General features: G+C 42.9%; 2 protein-coding genes across 14 annotated transcripts in view; one reads left to right on the top strand and one right to left on the bottom strand.

Moving 5' to 3' along the window:
- The first annotated feature begins 6,231 nt into the window (after nt 1–6,231).
- Nucleotides 6,232–20,703, top strand: PDHB (pyruvate dehydrogenase E1 subunit beta). The gene is made up of 9 exons (XM_053288254.1): nt 6,232–6,463; nt 11,447–11,554; nt 11,655–11,717; nt 11,872–11,907; nt 12,027–12,312; nt 14,375–14,485; nt 15,729–15,820; nt 16,441–16,582; nt 17,192–20,703. The coding sequence occupies exons 1-9, from the start codon at nt 6,335–6,337 to the stop codon at nt 17,335–17,337; spliced, it is 1,113 nt and encodes a 370-aa protein (XP_053144229.1). The 5' UTR covers nt 6,232–6,334; the 3' UTR covers nt 17,338–20,703.
- Nucleotides 18,138–20,842, bottom strand: part of PXK (PX domain containing serine/threonine kinase like) — an 84,282-nt gene continuing 81,577 nt past the window's right edge. For 5 of the 13 annotated variants that reach the window (XM_053288239.1, XM_053288237.1, XM_053288243.1 and 2 more), the window contains one exon: nt 18,138–19,219. In XM_053288239.1, the coding sequence (XP_053144214.1) occupies nt 19,017–19,219 (203 nt within the window). In that variant the 3' untranslated portion in view covers nt 18,138–19,016. The remainder of the gene's footprint in view (nt 19,220–20,842) is intronic. The other 8 variants (XM_053288250.1, XM_053288253.1, XM_053288248.1 and 5 more) reach the window with 4 other exon arrangements.

Genomic DNA, 20,842 nt, shown 5'->3' with positions numbered 1-20,842 from the left:
CACACAGAGAGATAGAGAGACTAAGACCTACCCCTTAAAGAGAAACAGCCCCTGCAAAACTCCCCTCTTCCTGTTAGTTTGTTTGAAGGGGGAAAGGCTAGATGTTTAGAAAGGCTTCCTCACCTTCTCAGCTGTGTCTGCTCTTCCCAGAGTAGCCTTCCCAGAGTAGCCTTCCAACTTCCCAGAGCAGCCTTCCAACATCCTGTGTGACAGTCATTTAGCTAATGATCATAACCTCTACAATATAAGAGCACTGAAATTTACTGAGTATTTGTGTTCATAAATATCCAAATTGCAACCAACTATTAGCTATGTTAATGAGCCTAGTTAAAATAATCTAATCATCTGATATTTGTGTGCATTCTTTAAACTGCAGTCCGAAAATATTTCAGCTATATTCTCCTTTCCCTTTTCAAGCCATCATTCTAAATTTAGGGGATCAAGAAGAAATCATTGCTCTTTTCTGCTGGATGCTGCAGGATTATGAAAAGTCAAATTGGCCAGCTCAGTTATTCACATCAGTCCTAATAGCAAAGCTCATCCATTTGGCATTTTTGAGCAAGCTTCACAGATCTGCTGCAGTCTAAGATGCCAGATATCCAGAACAGTCACTGGCAGAAAGTGAGGGGGACAACCTGCATGGCAACATTTTAAAGCACTATATGAGAATTCTGATTCTTGTTCAGAAGGGTGGCTACAGTGTATTAGATGTTCCTAAGCACATAACAATATAGGATAACACTACTGGCCTACATTGCAGGGTTGCTATAAGGCACTCTCAGCCTTAACCCAATTTGCAGTAAACTGCATCGCAGAACTGTCATAGTCACTCAGTCATACAATCTTCCCAACCTACACTATGGGGATAATAACTGTGGACGGTATACTTGAACACACATCTTCTATTGGGGTGACGGTGAACATGCTGTTGCCAAGTCACGGCTACAATAGTATGTATATCACCATTGTTATCTCTGAGCAACTGTCATTTTTACCTTACTAATGAGCAAAAAAACCAAACAAACATTGTGGGGGTGGGATTGCAGAAGTCAGGGGAGGCAGGTTATAAAAGGTTGAGTGAAAATAGTCTGAGGCTGGGGAGGAAAGAGAATTTTTTGGTGTGGTAGGTACACACCATGTCACCAGCTGGCTACGGGCCTGCAACTAGGAAAGGGGCAGTCCAAAGTATTTGGGTGCCTGAAGCAAGGCAAAAAATGTGACCCGTCTCCCTCTACACACACCCACACACCCCATGAATCACTTTTAAAGGAGGTGGCAAGTTGAGGAGAGGAGGCTGCTTATTAGTAGGCTTGTGCATTTCGATTCGGGCAAAAATCGATTTGTGCCCGAAAATGGCAATTTCAGATGATTTGTCTACAAATCGAAACCAGAATTAGACCTCCGATATTTTTGATTACAAACCGAAATGACCTCCAGTTCTGTTTTCTTTGGAAAACGCTCCATCAGCATTGCATTGCAAATTGTCCTTTTTGTCTCTCCACACAGACTCCAGCAGCAAGTGACTGTTTGTCAGAAGGCTTAGCATAGCAGAAGATAAGATATGCAAAAAGGGACACAGCTTCTGAAGACATTTAGTTAAGAGAAATGAGCTGTATTGTGATGCAATTGTGTGCTGAGAATGAAATGATTAAGCTGAGAGCAGCCAATTCATTGTCAATTCGAAGTAACAATATCCGGAGCTTCCCACTCTGTCTGAGGGGCTGCTGGGAGTGCCTGAAAGAGAGACTTCTTACAGCTTTGCCCCCTCTTTTCTCCCTCTTTATTATCTTGTGTGTAATGATTAAGATTCCACATGCCCTGTCCTGTTTGCATTTAAAATATTTAAGCCCTTGCAGAAAACAAAACAAAATGCCAGCAAGGATACTGCAAGTCTCTTTCAAGGTATATGGGAGGCACAAGCTAATATGCTTGTTTAAAGCAAAAGGCATACACTTGCTATTAACACACTGGGAAGTATATAAGTGGAATATGGGGAGGGGGAGGGTTTGAGAGGTAACATGATACAGGAAGACATCCGGATTGACAGATTTTTAAACTTCAAATTTGCATTGGAAAGGAAACTAGTTGGAATTTAGACACAGCTACCTTTATTGAATTGATGGCTCTATTTCCTGCTTCCAGAAAGAGAGAACTGAGTTTGCACCAGGAATATATATGCTGGTGTAGGGCACCATTTCCTCCTTACTGCTGCATGTGTGGGTCCACTTTCCCAGGGGAGCTGCCATTCTCCAGGATTTACGCCCTTCCTTAGCCTCACTGACCAGCCTGCTGCTTCTCCTGTGTGTTCAGCCTTTTTTTAAAAAAAGGCTTGATGTTGGAATGAAGGTTACGAATGTGAAATGTTAAAAAAATAAACATTGTGATGCTTGCTGATGCTGATAATGTGATGATAGTAAATGCAATGCTTTGCCAGCGTGGTGTAGTGGTTAGAGTGCTGGACTAGGACCGGGGAGACCCAAGTTCAAATCCCCATTCAGCCATGAGACTTGCTGGGTGACTCTGGGCCAGTCACTTCTCTCTCAGCCTAACCTACTTCACAGGGTTGTGAGGAGAAACCTAAGTATGTAGTACACCTCTCTGGGCTCCTTGGAGGAAGAGCGGGATATAAAATGTAAATAAATAAATAAAATAAAATAAAATAAAATTTAAATTAAATGTCTGCTGTATGAGTCTTTTCTTTGTATTTCTCCAAAATAGAAAGAAGCACTCTGTGACTGACTAAAGCGGCAGCACAGAGAGATAGACACACATGCACCAACCTACCCCAAAGGACTCTGTGACTTGATTGACTAAAGTGGCAGCACAGACAGAAGCACATGTGCCCACCCACCCCACCCCAACCCACCACCACCAGCAGCGGTGGCCATTGATGAGCTTGATGCTACTGGTGCCCCCTCACAAATGTCTGCCACTGAGACTTTGAGAGTGGCACATAGCATTAGGCCACAACACAAGCCCAACACCGGGGCTGCTCAACTTCGGCCCGCCTTCAGATGTTGGCCTACAACTCCCATAATCCCTGGCTATTGGCCACTGTGTTTGGGGATTATGGGAGTTGTAGTGCAAAAGCAGCTGGGGTGCCGAAGTAGAGTAGGCCTGCCCTAAACCCTCTCCAACCCTCTCACAGAGCACACAGCCACACACACACAGGTATAAAATGCTAATTTTCACCCACCCATGTCTAGCAGACAGTAATATATAATAATAATAATTATTATTATTATTATTATTATTATTATTATTACATTTATATCCCGCTCTTCCTCCAAGGAGCCCAGAGCGGTGTACTACATACTTGAGTTTCTCTTTCACAACAACCCTGTGAAGTAGGTTAGGCTGAGAGAGAAGTGACTGGCCCAGAGTCACTCAGCTAGTTTCATGGCTGAATGGGGATTTGAACTTGGGTCTCCCCGGTCCCCAATAATGAGGATTGGGTCATATAGTGAGTTGTTGCATCATCAGGGTTTTTATTGAAATATTGCTTGAATCCACAAATGGGTGGTGCTGCTGTGCTGGGGTGCCACAGGCTCCAAACTGCCGCAAAATGCCCAAATAATGGCGCCAAAAAATTGAGTGCCGTTGTTCATCAGTCTTCACTCTTTCAACTTGTTTATGTGGGAGTATGTTGGTTTGTATCCTTGCCATTCCTTGCTTCACCCGCATCACATGTTCTGGAAGTCTCAGTCCCTGTCTGTGGATGACAAATGCTTGGGTGGGAAAGGGAGGGCAGGGCGCACTTGATGTTGCTGTTGGCTACTAGTCTGCTGCGCATATGATGCCTGCTTCGGAAACCTGGCTCTTTGCAAAGCTCTGCTGTTGTTGTCGTCAATGTGTGTGCTGCCTGGTGATGTTCTTCGTGGCAGAATTGGGGCAGAAAGGGGTCTGCTGGGGCAGAACAGTGGGTTGGGTGGAAGTGCCTCAAGGGGTGCCTGCCACAACCCAGATTCCAAAGGAATAGGGCAATGGGCTGATTTTTTGTGATTTGGGGAAGTTTAAGTGTCTTTAAGCTTTCCCCACAGAGGGAATAATGGTGGTTTCAGCAGCCCCATAACTGCACTTGGGGGGGACTGGTGTGGTGCTGAGCGAGTGGTGGTGTAGTGCACAGAGGGTGCCAACCACCCCCCTGGATTGCTAACCCATTGGGGTACTGGGCTTTGTTGTTTCTGAGGTGTTAAGTTTAGATTCTCTGGTAGCAAATGAGATTTTTAATGAAAAACCATGAATCCACTCTCATATGCTACCAGAGAATCTACACTCAGAACACCTCTAGAACAACAAAACCCTGTATTTCATGGGTTAGCAACCCATGTGGGTGGTTGGCACTCTATGTGCACTACACCGCCACTTGCTCTGGGCCACCCCAGTGCCCCCCAAGTGGAGTTACGGGACTGCTGAAACCTCCATTATACCCTATGAGGAAAACCTGAAAGCCGCCCAAACTTCAAAAATTCACCAAAAATCAGCCGTTTGCCCAATTCCTTTGAAATTTTTGTGGTAGCTTCCACTCATTGGGCACTACAACCCCCACCCACTCTTTTGGCCATGTGGCCCATTTTTAAATCCTAATTAATTAGGATTCGGATTAATTTGGATACAAAACAAAACTGGGGTGATTCAGAAGGCTTAATTTCGGACAAAATACAAAATGGGGTTGATTCAGATTTGGTACAAATCAAAACAGAAAAAATACAAAACGCACAACCCTACTTATTAGCTTTGGCCACCTTTCGCAAGGGAGCCGGAGAAACAAGAAGCTGCCAGCAAGCAGCCTATTTTCCATAACAATGTCTTGCAAGGATTGGAAGGGGGACTCTTGATCTAATCCCTGCAAAGTCTTGCAAGAGCTCTCTGCAAAGAGGGAAGGTTGCCAGCAGCCTTGTGTCAAGCTGTTGCATAGCCTTTGCAAGGGTTGAGTCAAAATCTCCCAATCCACTGCTTACAAGGACTCCGTGTAAAGAGGGAAGATTGCCAGTAACCCCTCTTTTTCTGCAGAACCTTTGCAAAAGTCAGACTGGGAGCTCCTGAGCCAACCCTTGTAAGGACCATGCAAAGAGAGGGGCTGCTGGCAACTGTCTCTCATATGGAGTCTTCACAAGGACAGATCAAGAGCCCCCGGTCTAACCCTTGCAAAGTCGTGGAGGAAAAATGAGACCCCACTTCCCCCTACTTGGTGCAGGGGTGGCAACTCCTCTTCCTCTTCCTGGCCATCTTGCTGTCTGCCTGTTCAAAAAGCAAATGGCATGGAAGTTAAGAACAGTAGGAAGTGTGTTTAATCACTTCTTGCCCCTCCAACCTTCTGGCCCTCTGCCTTTGAACAGGAAGATGCTGGGATGTAGAGAAGAGACAGAGGAGGGCAGTGGTTGGCATCACGCAAATAATGTTTGGAGAGGGGGCATTAGTGAGTTGGGAAGGGTGAGGCAGCCAATCTGTTGTTCTAGGTGACTACCTCACTTGCCTCATTGTAGGGGCACCCCTGCTAGAATGTCCACCCTCAGGCAAAGCCAGTCTAGTACTTTTTTTCTTTGTTTATGTCTATGGTTTCTACTTGTTGGGTGGGTAAAAGGATTCTGGGCACAAATCGGTTTTATAAGTATGTGTCATCCACACATTTACCTTTATAAGGTACTAAAACTAGATATCAACTCATAGATAATGCTATGCTCACGAAACACGGTTGACCCCTACAAATGTATATATATTTGCCTCAATGGAAGGCAGTGATTTGATTTGATTTTGATTTTATTTGAAGGATTTATCCCTCCCTTTTCAATACAATTTCTCAAAGTGAGCAACAAAATTACAAAAACAAAATACAACCTAAAATGAGTAACATCCAAGGAACACAATAAATCGGATAGAAGTTTTTCGCCAGCGGAACAAATTCAAGGTCTTGTGAAAGCTCGATCATTCAGCACTCTAGAGCAAGATGGAATCAGCCTGCTGCGATCTATCCACGACGAAACCCCGCAAACGGTGGGTTGGCAAAGCTGCAAATGAAACCATGCAAGACGAAATTTCTTGGCCCAATCCGGTTTTCGTGATCGTCGCGCAAGCGTTTGGTCAGCCCGACCTTCATGGTGCGGCGGCGCACAAGCCCAGCCAATGGGTTCCAGCGCTGTCTACTCAGGGCGGAAGTAAGCCGACGACAGCGTCAATCGAATATGAGCGGACTATTAGCTGCGCGGGAGGTTATGGGTAGTGCCGCCCTTTTCTCCCTCCCCTTGTCGCTAGGCGACGAGAGAGCGCGAACCCGGGGAGGCGCGGGGCGTAAGGGTTACGTTGCGACGCGCACAGGGTTGAGGGCAGATCCAAGATGGTGTTGGCGGTGGCCGCAGGGCCGCTGAAGGGCTTGGTGGTGCGGTGCGCGCAGCGGGTGGGGGCGGGGCGAGTCCCGGGACCCCCACGGCGGTGCTTCCATGGCTCTGCGTCTGTCGCTGCTCAGGTAAGGGTGCCCACAAGGTAGCTGGAGCTGGGCAGCCTTTGGGGCAGAATTGAAGGGGGAGTTCTGCTTCAAGCGGAGGTGGTCTTCAGGTCTGGGAGCGGGGGGCTCCTGGTTAGCAGGCGCCGAGGGACGGAAGAGGACCTTACCCGGCCGCCCGGCCGAGCTTCTGGGACGCAAATCCCAGGGTTTCAGGGGTGCCCTGAGATGTCCACCTTGCAGGGAGTCTCCACATGCCCAGGGGGCCCCCATTTGAACCGGGCAGATCCTGGAGTTGGCACCATCCCAGTGGGTAGTCCTCGCCACTTAACTCTCCCCTCAGGCCTGTCCTTTCAGTCCCTGCTGTGTTTTCCCTTTGTGTGCTGCTTTGTTTTAGTCGCTAAGTCTGGGTCAGTGCTGGCCCCCTGCGTTCTTACGCTTTATTTGTGCAGCGCCTATCCAAGTGCTAAGCGCTTTATAAGTGGTGACATTGGGAAATGGTCTCCGGCGCTGAGTTCCGATATGCAGAACCAGCTCTCCTTTAGTAAGTAGAGTGGAGAGCTCAAGTGACCCAAGAGGGAGGCCGGGCTGAAGGCAGAGAATTAGTAAGGCGTTTGGAGGCAGATTTTGAGCTAAGAAGCAGGCAGGGGCAGCACAAAGAGATGGTAGAGAGGTTTCTTTTCCAGGTATGGCGTGACATGTGCATTCACATACCTCTTTTCTAGATGCTGTTGCTGTTTCCCATTTGTATCCTTAATGACATTCGTTTCAAACTACCTCCTTTTCTCCCCCTTCTTTGAGAGGAGTCCCTATTCTTTCACCATTTTCAAACTGTATTACTGTTGTGTATACAAATAAATATTTTTCAACATTATGAAATCAAATAGTATAATAGATATGCTTAAAATAGGAGGAAAACCATATTGAGAACATAAACATGTAGAAATTAAGCTGTCCTGCAAGTGCATGTCATTGGCCTCACTGTGCTGTGGCTGTCATGCAGCTGTCATGTACTGAGCACTCGCATCTCATTCACTCATCGTTCACTGGAAGGTGAAGGCTTTCAAATACATGTTGGGACTGTAGAGGTTATGTTAGGTCAACTTTTTCCGGACGCAATATTGTCAAAGATTAATACTATAAAAGCAAGTAAATATACTTTTATTAGTACAGGTACAAACATAGAGATTTACTGTACAAGTGCATTGGTTTGTGCTATGATTTTACGATACTGTATTAGGTAGGGATGTGTGAATCGATTCAAGTTCAAATCAATTTCTACCCGAATCTAGCTGATTCAGGCAATTTGGAGACAGAACAAATCGCCTCTGTGGTCCATAGGCTAGATTCGGGTCAAAATTGAATTTGCACACACATGTAACAGGCACACACGTGACCAGTGCTTTCGGCCGATGAGGGCAACGGGGAGGCAGGGAGGAACACTGCTGCCCCAAGGGGATTGGAAATAACAGAGTGCCGGCGGGGGAAATGCAGCAGGTGGGGGAAATGCAGCGGGAGGGGTGAGTGCACCCTCCCCCACCCTTAAAGAACCACCCCCACCAGCGCCGAAATCCCGAAATGGCCCTCGGAGCCGAAATGTTTCAGAGGCCTTTATAATGGCCTCCAAAACTTTTCGGGCTCAAGCCTAATTCAGATCGCTTTGAGATTCGGATTCCTCCTATTATTTTCCCCAGATGCCCAGCTTTCATTTTTTTAAAAAAGAAAGCTAAGCTTTAGCCTTTGTAGAAGTAGAGTTATGGAGCAAAATGGTGTGGGAACCCATGAGTGGGTTGTAGAAGCCTTCTGATGGGATCGCAGTATTGCTAGCAAAAGACTAAGAGCCCAAACCTGGGGCCTACAGTGCAAAGTAAAAAGTCAATTGTCAGGACAACAAAACAGTCCAAAAGGATTAAGCTTTTGTGTTCTCTAATTTCTGAATATGTGTGATGCTGGAGAAATGGAGCAAGGATGTGACATGGGTACTAACTACTATGATACTGCATCTCAGCTTCCCCATCATCTGTGTATCGTTTCCTTTTGCTTTGGGTGCTTTTTACCACTCTTTTTAACCACTTTTTACCACTTTGCTTTTTACCACTCTAAAAAGACATCTTGATGATGACCTGCTGAAAATTTATTCAGTGCAGCAGCCAGAGCAGAACATTAGGAACAGTTAAGAAATACAGAATAAAGCAGGAACTTTCATTATAGTCACTCTTCAAAAATACTTGCTTATGCAAAAGTCATAATTTGGATTTGGTTAACAAATCATCAGATGATCTCTTCATCTCCTACCTCTTTTTGCAGACATCAGAAATAGCAAGTCTTGCCCAAATCTGACTGGCATTCTGCCCAACTATTTGTCCTTTATTATTATTTATTACCACTTTATTTTTATTTAATTTATTATACCATCTGACTCAAAGGCTCTAGGCGATTCACAACAATCAATACAATAAAAACAAAACTTTTAAAACAATGATGCATCTTAAACATTCTTTTAGAGATGTTAAAGGCTCTGATAGAGATGTTAAGGCATGAATCAATATAGGGAGTGCATTCCACAGCCCAGGAGCAACCACAGAGAAGAGCCACTCCTGAGTCACCGCCAGATGAGCTGGTGACATCCGGAGATAGACCTCGCTCAATGACTTTAATGTGCAGTGGGGATCATTCTGAAGGCGGCGTTCTCCCAGGTAACCCAGTCCTAAGACATTTAGGGCTTTTAAGGTAATCACCAGTTCTTTGAATTTTGCTTGGAAACCTATTGGCAGCCAAAGCAATTGTTTTAAGGCAGGCATAATATGGTCTCTCCAAGAAGGCCCAGAGACCAGACTAGCTGCTGCATTTTGGACCAACTGAAGTTTCTGAAATACATACAAAGGCAGCCCCACATAGAGCACATTGCAGTAGTCAAGCCTAGAGGTTACCAGAGAGTGCACCACAGTTCTGAGATCATTATCTTCAAGGAACGGATGCAGCTGTCTTATTAACTGAAGTTGATAGAAAACACTCCTGGCCATAGCCTCAACCTGAGAAACCAGAGTGAGACCTGGGTCCAGAAGCACTCCCAAGCTACGTACCTGTTACTTTGGGGGCGGGGGAGTGCAATCCCATCGAGAACAAGAAGATCTATCGCATTCCTTGAATTATGACCCCTTACCATGAGTACTTCAGTCTTGTTTGGATTTAGTTTCTATTTATCCCTCATCCGGTCCATTACTGCCTGTAGGCAGGCATTTAGGGGAGTTATGCCATTTCCCGATGATGATGATGTCATGGAGACAGATTTTGGTGTCATATTGATATCACCATATTGATAACACCCTGCTCCAAATCTTGTTAGCTCACCCGGCGGTTTCATGTAGATGTTAAAAAGCATCGGAGATAGGATGGAAACCTGAGGGACAGCATACAATAGCTCTTGTTTCAGAGAACAGCTATCTCCTAGCAACACCATCTGGAATCTACCTGAGAGATAGGAACGGAACCAATGCAAAGCAGTACCACCTATTCCCAAATCCCCCAGACAATCCAGAAGGATACTGTGGTCAATCGAATTGAAAGCCGCAGAAAGGTCCAAAAGAAGCAACCAAGTCACACTCCTTCTGTCCATTCCTTGGTAGAGATCATCAGGCCGATCAAGGCTGTCTCCACCCGATAGCCTGCTCTAAAGCCAGTTTGAAATTGATCTTCCAAAACTACCTGGAGTTGATCAACCACCACCCTCTCAATTACTTTGCCCACCCAAAGGAGGTTTTGTGGAGCCTGGCCTATAATTATCCATCACTGAGGCCTCCAGGGCAGGCTTCTTAAGTAAAGGACTCACAATTGCCTCCTTAAAACATGGAGCAAAGTATTTGTGATGTCAACTAGGCCATCTCCAGCCTCCCTGCAAGATGTTATAAGCCATGTTGGGCATGAATCCAAAGGTCAAGAGAGTTTGTCCACTTCCTCAGGAATCACAAATTGAATCCGATCCATTCTAATTGAACCAGAGGAGTTACTGGACACCTCTGCAATTAACCCCGTCATAACTATGGAGTCCAAGTCGACTCAAATGCAAGATATTTTAAACACAAAAAACATTATTAAAAGCATCACAGTGGGATGATACTTCAGAGAGTATCTCATGAGCAAAACTCAATATTCAGCCTATTATAAAATTGACAAGCTGTCTCTTTTGGAGGATACTGTAGCCAGTGGAAAGATGCTCCCATGCATACATACTGACAACACACATCCTTTCCCACCCCCTTTAATGCTAACCTAATAAAATACCACCACATTCATTGTTAGACACAGGAGTTCCAACTAGAGGTGTAAATTTTTTGGCAATTGGGGTGGGCGGGGACTAAAAATGTAGGGGAAATTTGAAATATATAATACTTAGTTTTGTATCATAGTTAAACTTACTTTACTGTTTTAAAGACACAAAATGAACTATATAACAGCTTATTTAGCACTCAAGGTTTTTCTTTAATTAAAAAACCCCCTCTCCAGATCAAAAGCGGTGGCAGGCCATAGGAAAACAGGCAACAATTCACAAGCAAGGAGAAGCCTAGGTCTGTGTCTTCTTCAAGTAAAGATGACAGTGCATCCTGTGAAGGGCAAGGGCTGAAATGCATCTGGGATTTGAGAGAGAGAGATATAAGTCTATATTATACAAGATTAAAATTGTTATCTAATTTTTTTTATTATCTTACAGAAAACATCTTCATATTTAATTGACAGCATTTTGAAAGAACGGTGTCCAGGAAATGATTATATCTTAAAACCATGACTTGTAGAGCATTTTATTTATCATTCTGAGAAAAAGCTTGTCATAGATTTTTCTAGTATTTCAAATTTTTCTGTATCTGGCCTTGGGGCAGAGGGGAGAACAGATCTTCACATCTATCTTACCCAACTAAGATATTCTTCCTCCTGGATTACAATGAAATTTGAGAGTGATTACCTGACAATGAATGGTTTATGATTGTGGGCTAAGTAGTCTTTCATCAACAGGTGACTGTCCGTGATGCTTTAAACCAGGCCTTGGATGAGGAGTTAGAGAGGGACGAGAAGGTTTTCTTGCTGGGAGAAGAAGTTGCTCAGTACGATGGTGCATACAAGGTAAGAGGCTGCTCGGTGCTGTACTTAGAAGGGCATAATTGGTGCACTACTAAGAAGAGCGCAATTAGCAACAATGTAACCCCCTTCTTTAAATCTACAGATTAGCAGAGGACTTTGGAAGAAATATGGTGATAAGAGGGTAATAGATACTCCTATATCAGAGGTATGAATTCAGAGCACACTTCCAATTTTTTCATGTTAGTACTTAATCTTAAATTTGCTTACCAAGAAGTCCCACCAGTTTCACTGAAACTTATTTTCAGATCATTGTGATTAAAGTTTTAAGTATTTAGCACATTACTACTTCTTCTTTCCAGATGGGCTTTACTGGAATTGCTGTAGGTGCTGCTATGGTATGTACCTTTTTATTTGTGTGCTTAAAATATGAACAGACAATAATATCAATTAATGTACACTTTTTAGAAGTGTAAGTTGATGATAGCTATTAACCACAGCCACTTTGTCTTAACAGGCTGGCTTGAGACCGATTTGTGAATTCATGACCTTCAACTTCTCCATGCAAGCTATTGATCAGATCATAAACTCAGCAGCCAAGACCTACTACATGTCTTCTGGTTTGGTCTCTGTCCCCATTGTCTTCAGGGGACCAAATGGAGCCTCGGCAGGAGTAGGAGCCCAGCATTCCCAATGTTTTGCAGCCTGGTACGGACACTGCCCGGGACTGAAAGTAGTCAGCCCTTGGAGCTCGGAGGATGCCAAAGGTCTCCTTAAGGCATCAGTCCGGGATAATAATCCAGGTGAATGAAGCCAAGTAGCATGTGTGAGTGATGCAAAAGTGCTAATTTCTTTAAATCGTATCAGCAGTACAGAGCTTCTGTAGGTTAGTGAACTTTCAGTTGCAAATCGCTCTGGAATCTGCACTGTGCTGAGACGGTTCCAGATTTGGGTGAGAAGTTGGGTTAGTGCTATACCTCTCTTTTCAGAAGAGTGAAAACTTGCTTTTTTCCACTCTTGTCTTCAAAAACTAGATTAAGCATGTTGTTCTTGCTCTGTTTTGTCTGTTGCTGGTGCTGTTTGGTTTGGCTTTTGCCTCTTTGTTTTTGGATTTTAGGCTTTGATCTTAATGAATTTATTTTCACTTACATTTATTGCAAATGATGTTAGGAACATAGGAAACTGCCATATACTGAGTCAGACCATTGGTCTATCTAGCTCGCTCAGTATTGTCTTCACAGACTGGCAGTGGCTTCTCCAAGGTTGCAGGCAGGAATCTCTCTCAGCCCTATCTTGGAGAAGCCAGGGAGGGAACTTGAAACCTTCTGCTCTTCCCAGAACGGCTTCATCCCCTGAGGGGAATATCTTGCAGTGCTCACACATCAAGTCTCCCGTTCAGATGCAACCAGGGCAGACCCTGCTTAGCTATGGGGACAAGTCATGCTTGCTACCACAAGACCAGCTCTCCTCCATTAATGTTTGCAAGATCCATAAATATAATAATGCACGTTCTTATGTGAAGAGGCACCATTCCTTCCACTACAGTTCCTTCAGTTTGAGTTCATATGGGTGTGAGGTGCAGCTGTTGTGCAGATGCTACATTCTTCAACTCTGAACTAAATTGCTAAATTTTATGGCTGGCTTCCAAACCATGCAACTGGTTCCACAAGCCCAAATCCTTGTTTTCATAAATGTCACACAAGATGGTAAACTGCCTCTGAAACTGAAGAGAGTGGCACTGGGGGATGTCAGCTTTGAAAAGGGCAAAAATTAGATTGACCTTGCACTTTTTTTTTTACATGAGCCTAAGCCATTATTTGGCTCCCAGCCATAATTTGTAGCTGTGTACACTTGCATAAATGTATTTCAGTTGCATAACTTCTTTTGAATATAACTTTCTGAGTCTGGGTAGAACTAGAATATTGGTTTTGGTTTTTATGGTAATAGAATGGGTTTCATGGGTTTTGGGAGGAAACTTTATAGCTACAGGTGTTTAGGGTTTTGGAACTAGAGGGGGAAAGGTCAGATGTAAACTTGAGGGCATTTATTGCATAGGAGACAATAAAGAGAGTTGAGGAATGATGTGTGATTATATAGCTTCCCTCAAGCTCTTCTGTCTTGTGAATCTTGAGTAGAGACTGCCTGAAGACTTTTGAAGCATTCAGCTGATATCCCAAGGGTAACAAACCAATTAGTTAGAAATGCTCAGGCGGAACCAAAAGGTTTATGTGCTTGATTTAATTCTGAGCACTTTTTTTGTTTGAACAGGTTCATTTATCAGGTTGCTATTTTGCTTTTTTTTTTATTTCACACACACACACACACACACACACACACACACACACACACACACTTAGGTGAACTAGTTGCTGCTCTGAAGGAACAGTAAGAAGTGAACTATGGATGTATGTGAGTGAAAATAGGCAACATCCAAACAAAGTCCCACTGAGGTTAATAGGACGTGTGGGTCATGGCTAACTTGTCTCATTGATTTCAATGGTACTTCGTCATGACTGACTGATCTGAATGCTGCCCAATATTTATCTTGAACCAACCAGGCAGAGGCTTTGCAGCCATTCAGGGTATCAGTTTGTAGTTTATCAGCTCATCTTTAATAAAGTCAGATGACTGCATGAAGTTGATAATACAGCTTACTTTGAATGCAGTAAGTAAACAATCCATTTACAAATTCCTAACTTTCATTCGAATACTGCACATCACTGTGGGCTGCAAAACTGAGAATTTCCCAAAGTGGACCCATCCAAGGCATATCTAAAGAGTCTTTAACTGCAATCTTAATTCTTGTGCTCATCACCAATTTAGATGACCAGTTGGTTCAAACTGACATTCTTATTGCCTTTGTAGTTGTGATGCTGGAAAATGAACTGATGTATGGTGTTCCCTTTGAAATGTCTGAGGAAATCCTGTCAAAGGACTTCATTGTTCCTATTGGAAAGGCTAAAATAGAAAGATCAGGTAAGCAAAGCTAGCTGGTTTGTATTGAAGTAGTCCAGGATCTTTAGTCATTTGCTGTGTTTCAGGGTCACTCTGAGAAATTATTCTTTCCTATTAATACATGTTCCTTGTTTGCAGAATAAAAGTGTCTGTGTGTTTACTGCACAATTTGCAAGAATCCAGTGTTCTAGCCAGCTCTGAAGCATGCAGTTTGTTAGGAATTAACATGTTATCTGAAATTATCCATCCATCCTCTAGGGAAGTGTGTGCTGCATATTGAGATCAATATTATTTGTTCTTCTTTGATACTGAGGAAAACATCTGTAGATGTTGGGGCCCATTACTCTTTTCTATTGTTGGCCCTTGGTTGATTTTTGGACTGGGTCATGACTTTTGTGGTGGAGGCATCCACTCTGATGAGCAAGACTTCATACAGGAAACCCAAGCTCTTTCTACCAGCAGCTTTATATCTGGATTTGCTGGGGCATACAAAAAGGTTGATTTGTTTGGTGATTATACTCCAGTGATCTTCACTATTTTTCAAGCAGGAGCCACTTTGGCAAAACCGTGTCAATGTGAAGACCATTTCCCACTGTGCTTTTCTCAGTGCTTGGGGGACAGAGTCCACTCTTAAGAGCTCTAGCACTGGGAAGGGCTACACTTCCCAGCACTCTCTGCACAGCTTCCAAGATGGTGTAGGGGTGCAAGAAGGCACCATCCCTCTTAAAGGTGCCTCACTGGTGATGGGCAAACTGCAGTTCTGCATGGTGGCAATGGCTGTCTCTGCCTGCAACTAGAGGGGACTGTGCAGAGGATTCAGCTTTGGCTAAAGCTTCATACACGCCCAATGAACAATTAGTCAGGGAGCCACACTTAGGGTTGATAGGGGCTGCCACTGGTCCCCAGGTCTTTCAGTGAAAAACAATGCTATACTATGAATACAACAATCCTTTTCTTGAAGTAGCACATATCCCTTTGTCTAGTAAACGTGAACTGGAAGAATGGTACTTAAGAGCAGTTAATGTTTGGATATCTTAAGTCCTCAGGTATTAGTAAGATACAGAGTGCTCTTTATGTCCTAACTTTACTAGGCATATACTTGCCATCACATGAGAGAATGGTTTTTCAGTTTGTTTTTTTAAAAAAAAAATGGCAGGGTGCTAGCTGCTATATGATCTTCTGTTTCTAAGAACCTGAAAAAATTTCTGCATTCTAGAGTTAATGTTGTTACAATTTCCAATCCTCACCAGCGTCTGTGTTTCAGGAACCCACATTACCTTAGTGTCTTTCTCACGATCTGTTGGCCACTGTCTGGAAGCAGCTGCTGTCCTTGCCAAAGATGGGGTGGAATGCGAGGTATGTTGTCTGTCTTTCCATGAGATTAGAATTCACAGTGAAGCAACCTTCCATATCTGTGGTACAGCTCGTAACATTTGTGTATCGCACTGTTCTAATGATTGTTTGATTGAGTCAGTTCCTCAATACCTACGTGGCTGCTCTCCATCACTGGATCTGCAGTGCTGGGTTAGTTCAGTCACAGCTAACTAGCCACTTCTTGGGAAGTTTCATTTCTGCAGGCAAATCATGATTGGGCACTAAGCTACTGATGGATTGATTTTTAGATTCATGACATTTTAAATCTGATTTTTGCATTTATTTTGCAAATTTTCCTGTTTCTAGTAGTCATAGCAAGGAAAAACATGCTTATTAGCATTTGAAGCCCTACCTCATGACTTCTAGAAAGCTCCTCTCCTGCAGACACCTGCTTCTGAGCTTTGACCAAGCATCACCTAGACACTGGGAAGCATACCTTCATAAGGGCTAGACACTTTGCTTTCATTTGAGAAAAAGAGGGGGGAAAGCAGAGATTCTCAGGATGTTGAGTTCATCTACATTTGGTTCTCTGTCCAGACAAGGCTGGGGTGAATTATGGTGATGGGCATCTGAGGACGACTCCATTTTCTCTTCCTTCACAGGTGGTAAATCTACGTACCATTAGGCCAATGGATATTGAAACAGTTGAGTCTAGCGTTGTGAAGACAAATCATCTTGTAACAGTGGAAGGTGGCTGGCCCCAGTTTGGGGTGGGGGCTGAAATCTGTGCCAGAATTATGGAAGGTATCTTGGATGTTCCTAAAGTCAGTTTACTAGCTCCTCCTTTCCTCCTGTGTGCGTTTCATAAGGGAAGTCACAAGTCAAAGGCAACTGTATATCCCCCACCCACCCCCCAGTAACTGCTTCGATTCTCAGTTTGCCATATCACAGGCCTATCCCAACTGCTGCTCTTGCAGCCACCTTCAATTCTGAAGATTGAAAGTCTTCCTCATTTTCGACTTGCAGCCTAAATGGAATAAAATGGCTTCGCTTTTCTTCTCTCTCTAACTCCCTTTAATCTAAACTCTGCCCCTTTTGCTATAGTGAGTATAATTACATCTTATCTCCCCGATCTCCCTATTTTGCTGAATGGGTTTTCTGTTGAGAGTGGTGAGCTTTGAGTGGTATTTTCTAACTAGATATGTAGTTAAATGGTGGGAAAAGACATTAAAAGGGGGAAATGAGGTAATTAATAGCATGGAAGATGAAAGCCAGGCTTCAGGCTTGTTCCTGCTGATTTGCATACGTGTTAAGACAGAACCTTCTATGCAGTCTACCTGCATCTGGAATAATACAATTTTTAGTTAGATTGTGCATGGATTCTCAGTTTCTGCCCAACTCTTCTGATTTCAGGTCCTGCTTTCAACCACTTGGATGCACCCGCTGTGCGTGTCACAGGTGCTGATGTTCCTATGCCTTATGCGAAGGTTTTGGAGGAGAACTGCATACCTCAAGTAAAAGATATTATACTTGCCGTGAAGAAAACACTAAATATCTAGGTTGTGTGTATATGTTCTTCCAAAGTGAAGTCTAAGTATTTATGGAATGTATTGTAAGCCATTGTATACAGAGCTGCACCTTGTATAGCCTATGGGCCTTCTAGGGTAGGGGAAGCAAAGTGATGCTAGATACATGATCTGTTACAGGGCATAACTACCTCCCACCCATCTAAGAAGGAAATACAAAGTGAGACTAAAATTGTAATAAAGTTGTAATTATCTAAAGAGCTTTCATTGTAAGACGGAGTTTCTTGTTTATCATTGTATAAGTGCAATTGGGCTCTCTAAATGACTCCCCTAGCTTATCAAAAGCCAGCTTGTGTTTATTTTGTAACTTAAAGTTTGAAATAAAGGGCATGAATAAAAACGGGGGAAATGTGTCCTGTTGGAAGTTAAGTGTTGACCATTACCAGCAAGTTATTTCTGTATTAGACTTAACACATGGGCTGAATTTCTATAAAGTGTGTTAGACTAACTGTGCTAGAAAAGCTGCAACATAGTTTTAAATGGACACCTCTAAACTGATGAGAAGGCAACGTTAGGCAAATCACTTTCTAGACCATGGATTCTCAACGTTGGGTCCTCAGATGTTATTGGACTTCAACTCCCATAATCCCCAACCTGGTTGGGGATTATGGGAGTTGAAGTCCAATAACATCTGGTGGCCCAACGTTGAGAACCCCTGTTCTAGACAACTAGACTTTCAGAGTGTCGTGGCATTCTCCATTGATACACAAACTGAAGATTGGGTAGTACTGTTCCATAAAGCATTAAGCTGATGTCTTCCATTCAAACATTAATGAAATTTAATTGCCACATATTTTAATAAAAATATGACTTGAGTATATCACAGGTTACATGAACTCTTATACACAATGACATTCTCTGCATAGTAACAAACACTGATGTGTACTTGACTTTAAAATGGATTACTAATAATCCTTTAAAGTGCAATTTAAGGGTTTCAACAAATCAGAAAAGGACATTTTCCACTAAATCAACATTAAATTATATAGCTCTTTTGTTATTCCCACCTCAATAATACATCTCACAATGTTAAATTTTGTTTGGGGGAAATATGCCACTTCTTCCCCCTTCAAGTGTAAATCTCAACACTAGATTATCCCCGAAACTAGTTATTTCCCAAATAGTACTTTTCCCCTTACAAGTATAGTCCTGTCAGATGTTTCAGCAATATTCAAATAAACCATTGCCTAAATCAGTATTTTGCAGGGATGAACAGTGGGAGAGAACAAACGAAGTCTCTCACCATTGTTATAATTTTCAGATTAAGTGAATGTTTACCATAGCTAAGCCAAATCACTAACTCAACATAATATCTATGTGGCAGATTTAGATGTTTGGAAGCTATTGGAACCACATCTTGGCTAAGGAACTGTAATTTCTGAGCTTTCCATTCTGATTTGATTAGAAAAAGACTGCCTACTCAGAACAAAAAAAATATCCCCAAAAGAGTTCCTTTAAACTGGAATTGACACTTTTTGCCCCACCCTCCTTGGCAATTTAAGTTGACAGTGCTGCTACTCATGAAGAGAGAATGTTCTAGAAAGCTTGAAATGGCTCTTAACAAGCAGCGGCTAAATCAAACTTATCTGAGAAGAAGTTGTTCCTAGAACACACAGAGAAAGTAGACCCAAGCTGGGTTGGTGTAAACAGTTTCAGCTGACTCTGGGAGCACTGTAGTCACAGGTTTCTGTTTTCTTCAAAGCTCCTTTCCGGAAATTCTGAATGGAGCTAAGTAAGGCGCCGCGGCTTGTGCTGTTAACAGGCCGTGGATCAGGCTGCATTGGCACATCCAAGTTAGGAGGGGGAGGGGGAGCTGCTGGTGGTGGAGGTGGTGAAGGAATTGTTGAGGCTCCTGCTGTGGAGAAATATAAAAAGTCAAGAGCTGAACTGCACTAGAATGTGGTGCTGCTTGGCAAAATTGACACAAACAGATGAATAGAACTGCCAAAAGCATAAAAGAAAAGAAATGAGTAAAGTAAAGAGTCATGCAACATGATTTTTCAGATTTTTAAGTCATAAGAGTGCAGGCATACTGGAGAAGGATGAAGACAGACACTGTAATTACATTAAACTGTTCTCTGTAGGCATGGGGACTAGTAACTGGAGGAGGAAAAATTGCATTCTCATTTCAGGAGCATTCAGAAAAAGAATGCCTACAGGTTGACCACACTGTCAAAGAAATTCTATACAGCTGTGGTGTTTGGCTCTTATTCTCTTGGGAGTTATCTGAGAATTTATAAGATTAATCTGTGTTCTGAACAAGCTGGTTTATCTCTGAGCCATGATCTATTGCCCATGGGCATGTCCAAACTTTCTAGATAAAGTAAAGCAGCATCACAAGAGGTCTACACTCAGACTATGAATCTGTATAAACCGTGCAGCGCACTCCTAACTTACATGGTTACGACAGACTGGTCTTTTTACTAGATGAAAGATGATGCTTAACAGCCACTTTATACTTCATTTTTCCTACTCTGGTTAAGGAAAATATATACACCATCATGTGAGAGTTACACATGGGCATTTGTCACACTGTGTGTATATAAGCAATAATACAAAGTAGAGTGATTTCTCCACTATGTGCATGCAGGAAAGTGTTATTTGATTCAGGATTCTCTCTGGAACTGCTCACTTGGAGCATATTACACCTATTTTGAAAGAGCTGCACCGGCTGCCAATTTGTTTCCGGATCCAATTCAAGGTGCTGGTTGTTACCTTTAAAGCCCCTTAATGGTTTGGGTCCTGGATACATGAAGGATCACGTGCTCCCAAAAATTTCTGCCCACCCAACAAGGTTGTCAGAGGGGCGTTTGCTCTGTGCAGCAATGTTGAGAGAGGCTAAATTGTCATGCACACGGGACTCAGTTGTTGCCCCCAGGCCCTGGAATGCTCTCCTAGTGAATGTCCACTCTGTGACGTCTGTGGTGGCTTTTAAAAAACAACTGAAGACCTTTTATTTATTCAGGCTTTTACCCCTTTGGGGCTGCTGGGGTCTCTGAGTTTTCCTGCTTCTGTTTGTCTTTTTTATGGTTGTTTTTTGGTGTTATGGTTTTTACTGTTGAACTGATTTTAAGGTTTTAAATATGGTTTTTATGGAGTTCTATTGTATTTTAACTTCTGTAAACTGCCTTGGGATGTTTTATGAAAGGTGGTAAAAAAATTGAGCAACAAACAAATACCATTTATAAACCACTTGATATGAAACAAATATCTCCAGGCTGTTTACATAAAATAAAATAGTGTGTGAATTCATTGAACCCCACCTCCTTAGTTACTCTGCACATAAATTATTCTTTTGATTATCTTTGTCATAAAAATAAACGTTTATTCTATCAACAACCTTTCATTCTGGCAATAATTCTCTAATAAAATCAGATTTTGATGTACATGACAATATACAAAGATAATCTCAATGCATCCAAAGATAGACAATGCACCTGGTCAGCCAAGACCCTTTCCCATAGTGCAACTCTCCTGC

Source organism: Hemicordylus capensis, chromosome 2 (genome assembly GCF_027244095.1).
Source record: "Hemicordylus capensis ecotype Gifberg chromosome 2, rHemCap1.1.pri, whole genome shotgun sequence".
NCBI lineage: Eukaryota > Metazoa > Chordata > Lepidosauria > Squamata > Cordylidae > Hemicordylus > Hemicordylus capensis.
Note: the sequence above shows the minus strand (reverse complement) of the source record. Positions and strands in the feature narration are given on the sequence as shown.

Excerpts from the sequence above, each read along its gene's own strand:
- PDHB (XM_053288254.1), top strand. The coding sequence starts at position 6,335 with ATGGTGTTGGCGGTGGCCGCAGGGCCGCTGAAGGGCTTGGTGGTGCGG. Across the intron at positions 11,908-12,026 it reads TTGCTGTAGGTGCTGCTATG|GCTGGCTTGAGACCGATTTG; the intron begins GTATGTACCTTT and ends TTGTCTTAACAG. Across the intron at positions 15,821-16,440 it reads AAGATGGGGTGGAATGCGAG|GTGGTAAATCTACGTACCAT; the intron begins GTATGTTGTCTG and ends CTTCCTTCACAG.